Source organism: Pezoporus occidentalis, unplaced genomic scaffold (assembly GCF_034315485.1).
Source record: "Pezoporus occidentalis ecotype Australia unplaced genomic scaffold, CSIRO_AGI_Poc_V1 ctg221, whole genome shotgun sequence".
NCBI classification, from domain to species: Eukaryota; Metazoa; Chordata; class Aves; order Psittaciformes; family Psittacidae; genus Pezoporus; species Pezoporus occidentalis.
This window is the reverse complement of record NW_026914084.1, coordinates 412546-426450: the sequence shown is the minus strand read 5'-3', so window position 1 is coordinate 426450 and position 13905 is coordinate 412546. Positions and strand designations below refer to the sequence as shown.

The 13905-nt window shown below is 38.6% G+C and overlaps 1 protein-coding gene across 18 annotated transcripts in view; it reads left to right on the top strand.

Moving 5' to 3' along the window:
• TNRC6B (trinucleotide repeat containing adaptor 6B) overlaps positions 1 to 13905 on the top strand; it is a 143622-nt gene that overhangs the window by 29752 nt on the left and 99965 nt on the right. For 12 of the 18 annotated variants that reach the window (XM_062620467.1, XM_062620463.1, XM_062620461.1 and 9 more), the window contains one exon: positions 11242 to 11309. The exons of 3 other annotated variants lie outside the window; for them this stretch is intronic. In XM_062620467.1, coding sequence (XP_062476451.1) covers positions 11242 to 11309 — 68 coding nt within the window. Of the gene's footprint in view, positions 1 to 2870; positions 2945 to 11241; positions 11310 to 11924; positions 12004 to 13905 lie in introns of those variants that run through there. 3 more of the 18 variants (XM_062620466.1, XM_062620465.1, XM_062620477.1) reach the window with 2 other exon arrangements.

Below are 13905 nucleotides of genomic sequence, written 5' to 3'. Positions count from 1 at the left end.
TGGGGGTGAAATTTGAGCCATGCATGGTAAAAGCTTGCTTTAGCCTTCCAAATCATTGTGGTCTGATTGGTTTGGCTGAGTCACTGACAGGTGTAAAACTCACCAATCTTGTTGACTTCATGCATTTACAAGATTTAGTATGTTTCATACATTTGCATGACCCTACAAAGACGTTTTGTTTTCAGTTTATGAACTATATGGGTATGTATTTGTTTCAGTTCCTCAACATTTTTTTCTTCTCTCATTGGGTGTGGAAGAAGTGGATATGGGGTTTGCAGAGAAGACTTTTTATTCTTGACACTAAAAATTGTAGTGATGGTCTTTGCCATTACAGTAGATAAGAGAGTGTGTGGACAGCTAAAGACGCTTGAAGTCTGCAGAAGGGGATTATTCAATATCAATTCCCCTGAGGGTAGAAGCAACATTAAAAGCGTGTCCACATTTCCGGTCACCTGTTTGAAGTCTGTTCAGTGAGACATTTTCATAGTAGACAAGGCAGTGTATTATATGAAGGGAGAATGTAATAGTTGCCTACAGATGCAGTAAGCCTGTGTGAAAATAGGTTGCTAAGGAATTTTAGTACTCTGAAATCATAGTGGTAGGTTTCGACAGATACAGTTTCTACCTGTGATTCCTAAACAAATAACTTACTCCCATGATGTTTGAGTGTTTTGTTTGAGGACAAGCTGTAATGTACGCAGGCAAGAGAAGCTGAGGTTCTGCCTTAGACATGAGTGGGTATTTTAATGGTTTGATGGTCTGTCAGGTACCTGATGATTTTAATAATCCTGAGGAGTCTGGAAAAATTATACGCGCAAGCACTGTCAGTGGCTCCCTTGTGACTAAAATGAGAGTTTGGACTTAAATTCTGATACCTACAGAAGCTAGAAAGCAGCTGTGCGCTGTGTGAATAGTCTGTATTTCTTCTCCTTTTTGACAGTGGCCAAAAGTGGATGCCTAAGACAGCAGGGTTAGTATTTACTCATAACAGAATTTTCTCAGCCACCAGCTGTTTGTTGCACAGGAACTTTCTTGACCACTGCAGTTTCTGTGTGTTTAGAATCCACCCAATAGATTTCTCTTAAGTGAATACAGAAAAGAAAGTTAGCAATTTTTTTTCTTCTTTCCTATCTGGTCAGATGTCTTCAAGGCAGAATAATTTCAGCACCTCTGTGTGTGTGCCTGGTTTATGTCATGTTCAGTCACTCTCAACAAGCAACAGAAAACATTTGTAGCAGTGAAGGTGTTTGAATGTGTAGTGCAAAAGTGTAATTTACTTTTCAGTAATTCTGATTATAATCTGATTTCTTGATGTGTTAAATTTCTTTTCTTCTGCTGTTTGCCCGTTGTCCTTTTGTGGCAGTGCATCACCTCCCTTTCCAAATCTAAGTGGAAGAGAGCAGTTACCGTATTTTCTCTCTTCTGTTTTGGAGTGGTTAACAATGTGTGTATCAAAATATCTTGCCACTTACAAATGCCAGTTTAAACTGCTATAACTTGTTCATGTGTGTCTGCACCATAAATGGTATTACCTGTAAAATGAGTTGACTAAATAGTCATTGGGCTGAATATGTGCGGCTGTTCAAAATAGTGGTGGTGAGTGAACTGTTCAAGGGCTTTCAGGTCGGATTTTCCCCCTAAATGGAAAGTGTAAAAGATTTGTTAAGGAAGTGCAAAAGTTTTTTTCAGAGTTGCAGAAACTAGCAAGAATCCTTGGCTTATGAAATACCCATGATCTTTGGTGTTTCACAAGCTGAAGAATAATAGGTATAGTTAAGTAAAAGTTGGGAATTACTTAGGTCTTACTAGCTTCAGATTTTTCTGGGATCCATTCTATGAATGTAGAGAGCACACTGAGAAGTGGATGAAGAGCAGCATCAGCTGTGGTGCTTGAAAAGGAGAGCACTTCTGCTCATATTCAGAATGCTTTATGCATTTTGTGTCTGAGAATGTTGAGCTATTATTCAAAACTGCTTTGGCAGCTTTAGAGTTCAAGTTTTCAAATGGCATTTCTAGACACCTTGTCATAACATGACTTGAGTGACTTCAGTGTCTTCGGTGGTTGAAGGTGTTACCGGCACAACAGTGTCTTGCTGCAAATAGCTAAGTAGTTCAAACTGCCTTCAGAGCAAGACTCGGGTGAATTATTTTTGTTTTTATATATATGTAGATGAGCTTCTGTAGTTGAAATATTTTGCAGAGAGGTAATGTATTAAAAAAACTAAACTTTTTTATTTATACAGTAAGAAATGCAGCTGAGGGCCTGACCTGTTTAACATTTCTGAGTGTGACCATTATTTTCATGATATTCATTAAACTATTTGTTTTAAGCTTAGCAGGGAATTCCTGTTAAGATGCTGGGTATTTCACAGAATATTAGATAACATAAACATCAAAAAAAATACATAGAAAATGGGCCATAGGTTATTTGTACAAGTGTAGGTGATGAATTAGAGACAGTTGGGAGGTAGAAGCAAAGCTCTAGTCTTTCAACCACTGCTGGAGGTTTGCTGCATATTTAGGTGAAACATAAGTTACGCATTCTGAGTTACATGTCTTCTCTGTTATTAATGATTGAGCTGCCATTGCTAATCTGTCCTATTGTTCTAGAAGGATGATGCACATTTTAGTGATGTGTTAACTTCTTGGCATTTATAGTTAATGTTATAACACTTAATTGAGTCAGGGATTAAAATACCATGAGGCTGCATATAATGAACATAGGTATTAGTGTAGTGATTTTAAAAAGAAATTGTATGTGGTTTAAGTGCGTTAGCATTCAAAATTATTAGCAGGGAGTACTGAATGTGATATGTGATTTAGCAGTAGTCACTTACGTTAGTAAGTTTCACTTCTCTTTTTACTAACAGGAAACCCAGTTAGGACTGCACGATGGTAATAACACTGAAATGCTCAATCTAGATGGAGAAACTTCAAGAAAATAGTGAGTAGGCTAGGAGATGGTTAACATTTTATGTTGTTTTTTTTTTTTTGTACAAGACTCAGCTTTGGCAAAATTGAGAAGGGGGGAAAAGGTAGAAACAGGTTCAAATGATAACTTCAGAGAACTTTTAATGTATATCTTGTCTCTAAGACTTCCCTCACTGTGGCTTAGAAAAATACTTTGCTCTTTCTTATTTTAGGAGCTTCTTTTCACTATGAATTTCTTTCTTTTGTAGTATCTAAGGTGTGGTTTTATTTTAATGTTTTCCTCTGTGTAATAAAATTAAGGTTTAATCTAAAAACAGGTATTTTGGGACTAATTTTGCTAACATATTTATGCTGCTGTGCATATTTTGCAATGCTAGCTTAACACTAATTTATTCATAAGAAAATTATTAAGTGTTTGCAGCTAAATTGCATTGATTTTTATTAAAATAAGTTAAACATTTAATTAATCTGTTGCTAATGAGTAAAATTTTCCCTGATGCAGTTTGTCCAGAGTGTTCATAAAGCCAAACAGAGAGGTGACTCAGCTTTCCTCTCATTTGTAGTAGTGATTATATTTCTGTTAGACCTCAAATTGTCTCTTGAGATTTCTGACAAGTTCTTCTAACTGCTTGGCATTTACTGGGCTTCTATCACCATTAGCAGTAGTGAGTAGTGACTAATTGCTTGGATTTTAACATTAGGTTGTGTAATTCTACTTAAAGGGAGCATTAGACAAAAGAAATGCTGATGACCTGTTTACATTATTTCAGTTGCTGATGATGATTGGGAAGTACACTGATATTAAAGTAGTTGTGACAAAAGTTAATCAGTCTTAAGCTGGGTCTGCAGTAGGCTGGTTTAAAATTAGCAGGTGCCATAAAGCACTGGAAGTAAATTGCCACAACCTGAAGAAAGTGGCTTTTGACATTGGCTGGTACAACTGGCGTCCTGTTGTACACCAGATGAGGTTTCCAGTTCTTGCGTGCTTGAGAAGCTAGCAAATGAAAAATCTTAAGAGTCTCCATCTCCTGTTCACTCAGGTGGCTGCTTCAGTTGTTTTATAAAATAGGAAAAAAAAAAACAACAAAAAAAAAAACAACACAGCTATGAAAAGGAACCATGGAATGAGCAGGAAAAGGGAGTGATAGTAGCTCTCTTGGTGTAGCTGCATTAATATGAATCATAGAATGGTTTGGGTTGGAAAGGACCTTAAGATCATCTAGTCCCAGCCTCCTGCTATGGGCAGGGACACCTCACACTAGACCATGTTGCCCAAGGCTCTATCCAACCTGGCCTTGAACACTGCCAGGGATGGAGCATTCACAACTTCCCTGGGCAACCCATTCCAGTGCCTCACCACCCTCACAGTAAAGAGCTTCCTCCTTATATCTAACCTGAACTTCCCCTGTTTAAGTTTGAACCCATTCCCCCTTGTCCTGTTGCTACAGTACCTGATGAAGAGTCCCTCTCCAGGCATCCATGCAGCTTCTATTCTCCAGCTGAACAGCCCCAACGTTCTCAGCTTGTCTTTGTATGGGAGGGGCTCTAGCCCCTGATCATCCTCATGGCCTCCTCTGGACTTGTTCCAGCAGTTCCATGTCCTTCTTATGTTGTGGACACTGGTGACAGTACTCCAAGTGGGGTCTCGTGAGAGCAGAGAGAATATGCTTCTGTAACTGGTGAAGACAAAATACTTTTTAAAATAATTAGCTTTTCATAATAAGTATAGGATTTCTTGCAAGCATCTGTCTTTCTTTTTTGAGGATGTTTGGTTTATTTTAAGCCCAGTGCAGTTTTGGTGGGCTAGGATATCTAATAAAGGTATTCAATCTTGTTAGGAAAATGTGCTTTCTGACATCAGGATTTAGGAAGATGAGGCTTTGCCCTTGAAACTTTCTGACCTTTCAGAGTGTGGCTTGCTTTATCCAGGCTCTCCAGATTAGGTTTACTCATTAATCAAATCCATTAGGGTATCATTGAAGGTATTTTTAGAAGAGAGTAGTATGAAACTGTAGTAACAGGTGTTGCACTTCGGGTGGGGGGGAAATAATAGTTTATTTAAGCTTCTCTGGTATATTTTATTTTCTAAAAACTAAGTATTGAGTGTCTAATTGTGAATAGCTTTTTAAAATTAGATGAAAAATTTTATCTTTTATTATTTAGAACACTCAAAGTGAGAACTTTTGTCACTGTTTGGAAACTCACAGGTGCCCAGGTTTTAAGGAAAAAAGGCTTTGAAATCATAAAATGCAGGGTTCAGCAATGTCTGGTTTCTTTTTTATTTTCTTTTTAAAGTGCAAGTTTTCTATTTGCTCCCCCCCTGCTGTTGAAGGGTCTCTGTATGGTTCCTGGGTCCAGCTGCCAGATTTTTGAAGCCTTCTCCATGGCTTGCCAGGAGAAACAGGTGTGGATCGGGCTTCCTTGGACTCCTGCTCTTGGAATCAATGGCTCCCTCTGCAGTCCTTTTAAAGAAACTGAAGTGTCTTACAGCCCCTTGCCATTCCATCTTTTCTTTCCCTGGGAGAACTGCAATAGGTACACGAGCTGTGTCTTACCTCCACCTTCCACTCTTTTTTTCTGCGTATTCAGGACACCTCTTACCTATGGATGGTGTAAATCTACAGAGACTAAAGATATAGAATACACCTTTTCAGAATGCTTGCATTTAACTGGATCTGTTGTGGTTGCTGTATGCTCTGTGTGGCTGAAACTTAGTGAGGACACTGGGCTCCAGCTTCCTTAAAAGAAGACGAAAAGAGTGCTGGATGTGATACAGAGAAGCTGAGAGACTTCTGGGGAAAAAATGTGCATAGGGCTTCTATGAGAACTGTGGGTGGAGGAAAAATTAATATCAGCTAACTCGATTTTTACTTTTTAAATACTTTTTTGGGGTCTCAAAAATAAATCTGCTGAATTGATAGCTGGGCCTAAGAACTAATTTTAGGAAAACATACTGTCCATGCATTCTGCCGGGGTGGTTTGCTCTCTAGTTGTTTTCAGGAGGATCTTTGTCAGATAGAGCTCTTTGAATTAAGATGACAGCAGGGAAGGCTGGAAGTGGATACTCTTTATAAGCTTATTCTAGAATTTTTAGAATGCTAAATAAACTGCATAGCATTTTCTTGCAAAAAGTTTAAAACCTGCAAATTTCAAAGTGAAAAATTTAGCTCACTGATCATGAATTTGTTTAAATATGCAGGCTAGCAAAAGAAAATTAGGCACAAGGCTCTGTAAAAAGAGGAATGCAAAAATTGCTGCACTAGATCAGGGCTGTGAAATGATCTCTTTCATATATATATATAAAAATGTGTGTTTGTGTAATTTACCCTTCCACTTTGTAAAAATGACCTCATTGCCAGAAACAGAAAAGCTTGTATTGCTATTGTCCTGTAATCTTCTAACACACAAATAAATCTTCAGAGATATGTGAAACATAAAATCCAGAAGGACTTGTGAAATTTGTGATTGCAATTTATGTTTGTACAACAATAAATTTTTCTTTGCCTGTATAACTGTTTATTTTCCAAGTAACTGTATATCCCCTTAAGTTGGTGTGTGTTGGTTTTGGTGTTTTTTTTGTCAGCAGGTTAGGTTTTATTTATATTGTGGTAGCAAAAGCGTGATTATTTGTTGTCAAACTGTCAAACTGCTTTTTTTGTGTATGTCTCACTTGTGTCATTTTGCATTGAGGGAGATCTGCAGCCCAAATATTAGATTTTATTAATGTAAAATCTTCCCTCTGCCTCAGACTTTTCTTTAGTCTGACCTCTCAGGCATTTAGAGCGTTTTGGAGGGGGTTTGAGCCTTCACTGTCTGTGCTTTTAGGCAGTATCCTGAAAGAGGATGTACTATGGTTCTGCCACAGTCATTTCAATATTTTTCTGTATTACTGTTCAGTGTAGTTTTACTTTTTCTTATTGTTTTATTTTTGGCCTTTTGATTATATAACTTCCTAAGATATTTTTCTTAGACCTTTCTATGCTGAAGTGCAGGTTCTTGCTGGGTTAGGAATTTGTTAGAAGTTTTTTTTCTCCGATATATTACCTTTCAACATTAAATTGAATTTGTTCTTTTATTCATAGGATTTCTGGGAAATTCAGATTGGAAGGGTTCTCTAGCCTGACCTCCTGCTCAAAGCAGGGTGAGCCAGGAGGTCAGAGCAGGTTATGAGGGATTTTATCCAGTCTGGCCTTGAAAACCTCAAAGCAAGGAAGACCACAAAACTTCTCTGGGCTATCTGTTCAGGTGTTTGTCTGTACTCATGGTGAAGAAGAGTCATCTTATATGCAGTCTGGACTTCTCTTGTTTCAACTTTAATGCTCACTGTTTTTTGTCCTGTCACATTGCACCACTGTGGTAAGCCTGACTCCTTGCTAACCTCCTTGTAGGTACAGGCAGGCTGTTGTTAGGTCTCTCCAAAGCCATCTCTTCTGCAGGTCAGATAAGCCTGTCTTCCTCAACCTCTCCAAACAGGGCAAGGGCTCAGGCTCCCTGAGCATCCTGGTGGCCTACTGCATCCACTTTATGGATTTATTTCTTGTATTGAGGGGCATAATAAGGTATGTTAGACCGTATCTGGAAAAATAAGCCCGGATTAGAGGTGATAATCAGTTCCCTTATCTACTGGCAAGACTCCCTCTTAATAAAGCCTGCGATACTGTTGACCTTTCCTGCCAGGGCACACTGCTGGCTCATGATAAGCTTGCTGTCTGTCAGCCTCCAGATTGTATCATTGCCAGGGCCTCTCAGGTGTGGGGCTTTGTGTTTGTCCAGTCTGAATTTATACAGCTCCTGTAGCATTCATTCCTCTTTCCTGTCTAGATCTGTCTGAATGGCAGCCTTGCCCTTAAACATGTTGACTCAACCTCTTCACCCCAGTTAAGATTCTGCCCCTCTACTCTGCTCTCATGAGACCCCACTAGGTGTTCTGTGTGCAGTTCTGGCGTCCCCAACGTAAGAAGAACATGGAGCTGTTGGAGCAAGTCCAGAGGAGGCCATGAGGATGATAAGGGAGCTGAAGCACCTCCCATACAAAGACAGGCTGAGAAAGTTTGGGCTGTTCAGCTGAAGAAGAGAAGCTGTGTAGAGACCTCATAGCAGCCTTCCAATATCTGAAGGGGGCCTTTGAGAATTCTGGAGAGGGATTCTTCATCAGGAACTGTAGCAATAGGACAAGGGGCAATGGGTTCAAACTAAAACAGGGGAAGTTCAGGTTAGATATAAGGAAGAAGCTCTTTACTGTGAGGGTGGTGAGACACTGGAACAAGTTGCCAAAAGAAGTGGTGAATTCTCCATCCCTGGCAGCGTTCAAAGCCAGGCTGGACAGAGCCTCTGTCTGCTAGACCTTTGCAACATGGCTTAGTGTGAGGTGTCCCTGCCCATGACAGGGGGGTTGGAACTGGATGATCTTAAGGTCTTTTTCAACCAAAACCATTCTGTGATTCTATTATCTTTAAATTCTCACCAGAGTCTATCCTACTGGCCTTCAAGTCATCAGTAATGTTTAGTGGACTTGTCCTTGGGTAGACCCTTGCAACACTCCACTTAACACTGGCCTCCAGGTAGCATACAATGCAGAAACCATTAACTTCTGAGCCTGACCAGCCAACTGTTTCCTGCAAGTCTAGGTGTTCATCCCTTCTAAAAAGAGGGATTTTTTTCCTAATTCACTAATACTCAATTTGTTGAAGTTCCCATGTCCTTTTTAGTGTCTTGATTTATTTTATTGTTAGCTTTTCTTACCGGTGAAAGCCTACATTGGTAGGTTTATTTTGTGTCTTGAACAGTTTCCATGTTCATGAGTACTTTTTTTACTCTGTGACTAATTTTCTTGGTGTTCTTCTCTTTAGATACTTTGTCATTGCCTTTCTTGAAGTTACTCTTTCTTTCTCAGCTCCTTCTTTTTCAGTGCTGACATTATCATACCATATCTTATTTTTTTTTATGCTGCAGATTTTAGTTATTGCAGATGCTTTTGCCTACTCTCTGAAGTGTAGGGCAAACGTATTAACATATTAAAAGCAGATGGGGCTTTCTAGTTGCTTTAAAACAGACTGCCTAGACCCAAAATCTTGCTGTTTCTAGCCCAGGTAATTTGTTGTTCTTAATTATTTACCCTCTTCAGTTTGAAATGGTAGTTTTGATAGATATGCATGCTTGATGAAAGTATGTCTGGAACAGTTATGTCACCATTATTCTTCATGTAAAATTCACATTAATGCAGTTTTGTTGATGGTACTTCAGTGTCTGCTAGATGTTCCAGCTCTCATTTAAATTTCTTGGTTACAGTCTAATAACATAATTTCCAATTCCTTTCTATGATTTTGTTGGTTTTAAAATAATTCCCATTTTATACTGCAGTTTCTATGATCTTTCCTTTTCTACAGCTTCATGAAATTGAATTTCTATTTTATAGTGCTAAACTAACAAGATTCCCATGTATATGCTGTAGGTAGTGCTGCTTTATTCCAAAAGGCTGTATTTTATCTTTCTTCCCAGTACTGGCTGCAAACCATTCCCTTGCTTTACTATTCATGTGAATTGTACTTGTCTCGTAGCAGCAAGAGACTAAAATACCTCCTGATTTCAGGTTGTGTACTCTACTCTTAAGCATTTACCCTCACTCAGAGAACTACTGTTCTGCGATGTGGGAACATTCTGTAGCTGGTTTACCAGTTGTCACACTTATGTGTTAACATCAACAACAACAGAATTAGTGGAATGAATACTTTTCAGCTAGACAGTTTTGAGTCCAGATGTTTTGACACATCTGGTTTTGAGAATCACATATATGGATTGAGGTACAAATAGGTTTCAGTATGTCTGGTATGCTGGGAATACGTGGTTAAAAATCTGAGTTATTTACAAAACTATAAATCAGAATTTTCTTACTTTCAAAGATTAGTTTTAAATGAAAATACAGTTTTGAATGTCGGTCACATTTACATGTTTTCAAATATGAATTCACCTTACACATTTAATTGTCTGTCTTCTGGATGTCATTACCACCTAATAGTTCATCAGTTTCTCAGTTCATTTGTGGTTTTGCTGAGGGCTGTGTCTGTACAGGTAAACAACCCAATTTCTGTAATCCTTGTAAGATGTCAATATGCAGATAATGTTTGTCTGTATTTGTGACCTGTCAGCAACATCGAAGTACAAATGAGTAAACTTGACTCTTGGAGCAGGGAAGGGTAGGTAGGGGCAGAAGGGAAAGTGGCTGCTCGATCTTGGATTGGTTTGGTTTTGGGTTTTGTTGTTTTTTTTTTTATTCTTTCAAAGACTGACTAAAACATGTTATCTTTATTGTGTTTCTCTCCCCTTTCCAGTTTAGTGTAGTGGATCATAGATTTTGTGTGTGATTATAATTCAGTTGCTTTGTTGTGTGGCTTATTGAGTATTGCAGTGTGGCCTGTTAGCTGGCTTCACATGAAGTAGAGTATTGCTAACTGTGTATCTGGATGTTTACATGAAATACTAAGTGCATGTGGTGAATTTTCGTATAAAGAAAAGAGTATTTTGCTACCTGTGCAAGAAATTCTGCCCGAATGAAGTAATTAAATGAAGAGTGTGTAAATAATTAATGATCAAATATAATGTAAATCTTTTGGGCCAAAAAAAATACTGAAAATGCATGTTTAAACTGTATTTTAAAAGCAAACAATTAAACAGAAAACTTCCTTAGTGCCCTTAGAATCTTTTAACATGTGAGCCAAAGGAAATGCCTACCTTATGTTGTCATTGGAACAGCATCTATTTGAGGTTCCCCTAGGCCTCATTTTTTAGCCTGCTAACTAGGCTATGCGTGTGCAGTGAAAGTCTCTTTTACATATAAAAGTTATTTTTCACAAGAAGTACTCTGCTTTTACAGCAGTTTCTGCCTGTGGTTAATAAGTTCCTTTGAAAATTCTTACTTTTCTCCAGAGATGTTGATAGACGTAACTTTTTTTTTTAATTCCTGCCTTATATGTTAAGGAAGAAGGGGTAGAAGCCCATACTTACTCAGAATGACAAAGGAAGTCCATAACAGAGCAAAACTCAGAACCTAGATACCCTGACTGATAGTCATCTGCTACAGCCATTAAATGGTTCTTTTTCCCTTGGAAGATTTTCTGAAAATTGTGCTATAAAATGATACCATAGCAATGGGGTTAGAGATGTACATATGTTGCTAAGAAACTACCTGATCTGTTCTGGACCAGCTACTGGGATAAAGTGGCTGTCTTAAGTTGTTGTGTATGGAAAAGGGCCACTTTAGGTGATGTGCATTTTGCTCCACCGATTTCTGACCTGCAATGCTTGCCTTTGCAGATGGAACATGAGGATTTTGTAATGGAGGGGCATGGCAAGACTCCACCTCCTGGTGAAGAAAACAAACAGTGAGTCACACGTTTATTTAAAAAGGACCTTACCATAGTAAATGGTGTGAAGCACTCTTATTTAAATGTACTGGGAGCATTGGTCATTTGTTGGGTGCTCACCCTTTTGGTTCCTTAAATATCCATATATAAAAGTGGATGGTGGCTGAGGGACAACAACAACAACAAAATAAATAAAGCAGGATGTTGACTTGCATTAAATTTAAAAGCATAGAAATATGCATTTTAATTTCAGAAGTTTAATCAGAAGTTGTTGTAAAGAGAGTAAGTCTGGAAGCTTAGCACTGAGGTAGTGAGTTTGTACGTTCAGCTGCTCTTCACTGAACTAATGTGAAATATGATAGAGCCAGGGCCTTCCTTTTGGTGTGCATATGGTAGATCAGTCTTTTTTGGAATATAAACCTTCTTTAGAATGTGTTTCAATAAAGAAACTGGCATTGTAAACAAAATGCTTTTTCAAGGATGAACAATTTAAGATGCTGGTACACAGTGCTTTAGGCAGAGAAGCTTGATCAGAGAAGAAAATGACAGGTTTTCATTAGCAAAAGGCTTTTTCATGTTACTTCAGACTGAAATGCACTAATGGTTGCGTCTTTTTCCTGTGTTTTTGTTCAGATGGGAAGAACAGAGTCTTGTTTTAGGAGTATTGCAGTGATGGTTGTCTTCCATATTCTTTTCTTTACTTAATGCAATGGTTATTCAATTTTGATGTCATAATAATTTTTTTTTTCTGACCTGCCTTTTGGAGCAAGTAGGAAGGTATGACCTTTGAGAAATCCACAGCACAGAACTCTTTTTCTCCTGTGCCTAGTTGGATGTCTCCTCATGAGAAGTTCTCACTGATCAGCAGTACATTTGTTGCAGAAAGGCTGGGGTTTGCCCTGAGGTGAAGGTCTTCCTTGCCTTTTAGATAAGCTAGGAACTTCAAGTCCGCTGCCTCTGCAATGGTGAGAAACCATTTCTGAGGTAGCCAGAATGAGTTCAGGAAAGTTCTAGTGCTGATCATGCACATTCTTTCCATCGTGGAAGTGAGCCAAACTTCTCGAAGAAATTGCTGCTATTTCTTTCTATTCAGACTGCTCAACTTACTGTGGTACCAAGAGATACAGAGCTTGTTGAATTAGAAACTTTTAGAAAGTTCCAGAAGAAAAATCGGGGCAGAAATATAAAGTGGGTGTTAGATTTCTGCTTTTCTGAATTGTTTCTTTAAATATCTAGTAGCATCATTCAACACGTTATTGGTATTGGATCTATAGCTTTGTGTTTGCTGTCTAATTTCAGGTGCAAGCAGAAGGTAGGATTACTTTACAGTTGACCTGATTTCTGGTTAGAGCTTTTCAAGTGCCTTACATTACCTCTCTTCTTCAAAACTGTGGTTATTAGAGACTACAAGATTACTGATATGTAGGATTTTTATTTTTTTAACTAACAAATCTGTGTTCAGGTGGCATCTGAGATCTTGTCATACAGATCCTGCCCTAAGGAGTACCATTTCTAATAGTGTTAATCACATATTTATAGAAGTCTGAAAGCGCAATTTTAGTAATGAAACTAAGAGATGAAGATAAGTGTTTTGTGCAACTGTGGCATAATTCCAGCAAGATTCTATTGTGGGTATTGCTCTTAAATTTCAGTCAATCACCTGAATCTTTTTCTACCCACAGTCTCAAATTTTCAACTACTTAACAACATTGTCTGCCTTGGTAGAGCTTATCTCATGCTGTAAGTGACTTTGATCTGGCATCTGAGATAAACAAATGATAATCACACAAAGGATTTGTATTCTTGAGTGACTCCAAAAAGCTGCATCAATTTAACATCTTTTGCTGTTGATCTCAAAAGAAAGGAAATTAAATAGGAAATTGCCTCTTCGTATTATTACTCACTTGCATTAGAGATTAGATGGATTAGTTGGGCATTCTGGTGTGGGTCTACTGAAGGGCCACAGCGAGAGACTGGAGCATCTGACATAGGAGGAGAAGCTGAGAGAGCTGGGACTGCTTTGCCTTGGGATGAGAAGCCTTTGGCTTATCCATGTGTAGAGATACCTGATGAGGGGACCATGGAAGACTGAGCCAAACTCTTCACAGTCATGTCTGGTGAAAAAGCAAGAGGCAGTGGGCGGAGACTGAAATACAGGGAATTCCACTCAAACCCAAGGGAAAAAGGAAATTACTGTGAAATGTGGTCACACCTTTGGAAACAAGTTGCCCAAAAAGGTTGTGCCTTCATAATCCTTTAAAATATTTAAAACCCTAGGCAGCCTGCTGTAGTTAACCATGCTTTGAGCAAAGGGCTGGGATTAATGATCTCGGGTATCTCTTCCCTCTGCAGTGAGTCAGTGTTCAAGGCCAGGTTGGACATAGCCTTGGGCAACATGGTCTAGTCCATGGCAGGGGGGCTGGACCTAGATGATCTTAAGGTCCCCAACCCTGACTATTCTGTGTACCTTTGTTCACTGTTGTCCTCCTAGTTGGTTTGAAATAAAATTGGAGCTTGTTAGTGAAAAGTAGATCATAAGTTTTAATGTAGAATCAGGTGTTTGCTTCAGAAATAGCTGCACTAGCTGAAGATGCTTCCTTCCCTTTCCAGCTGT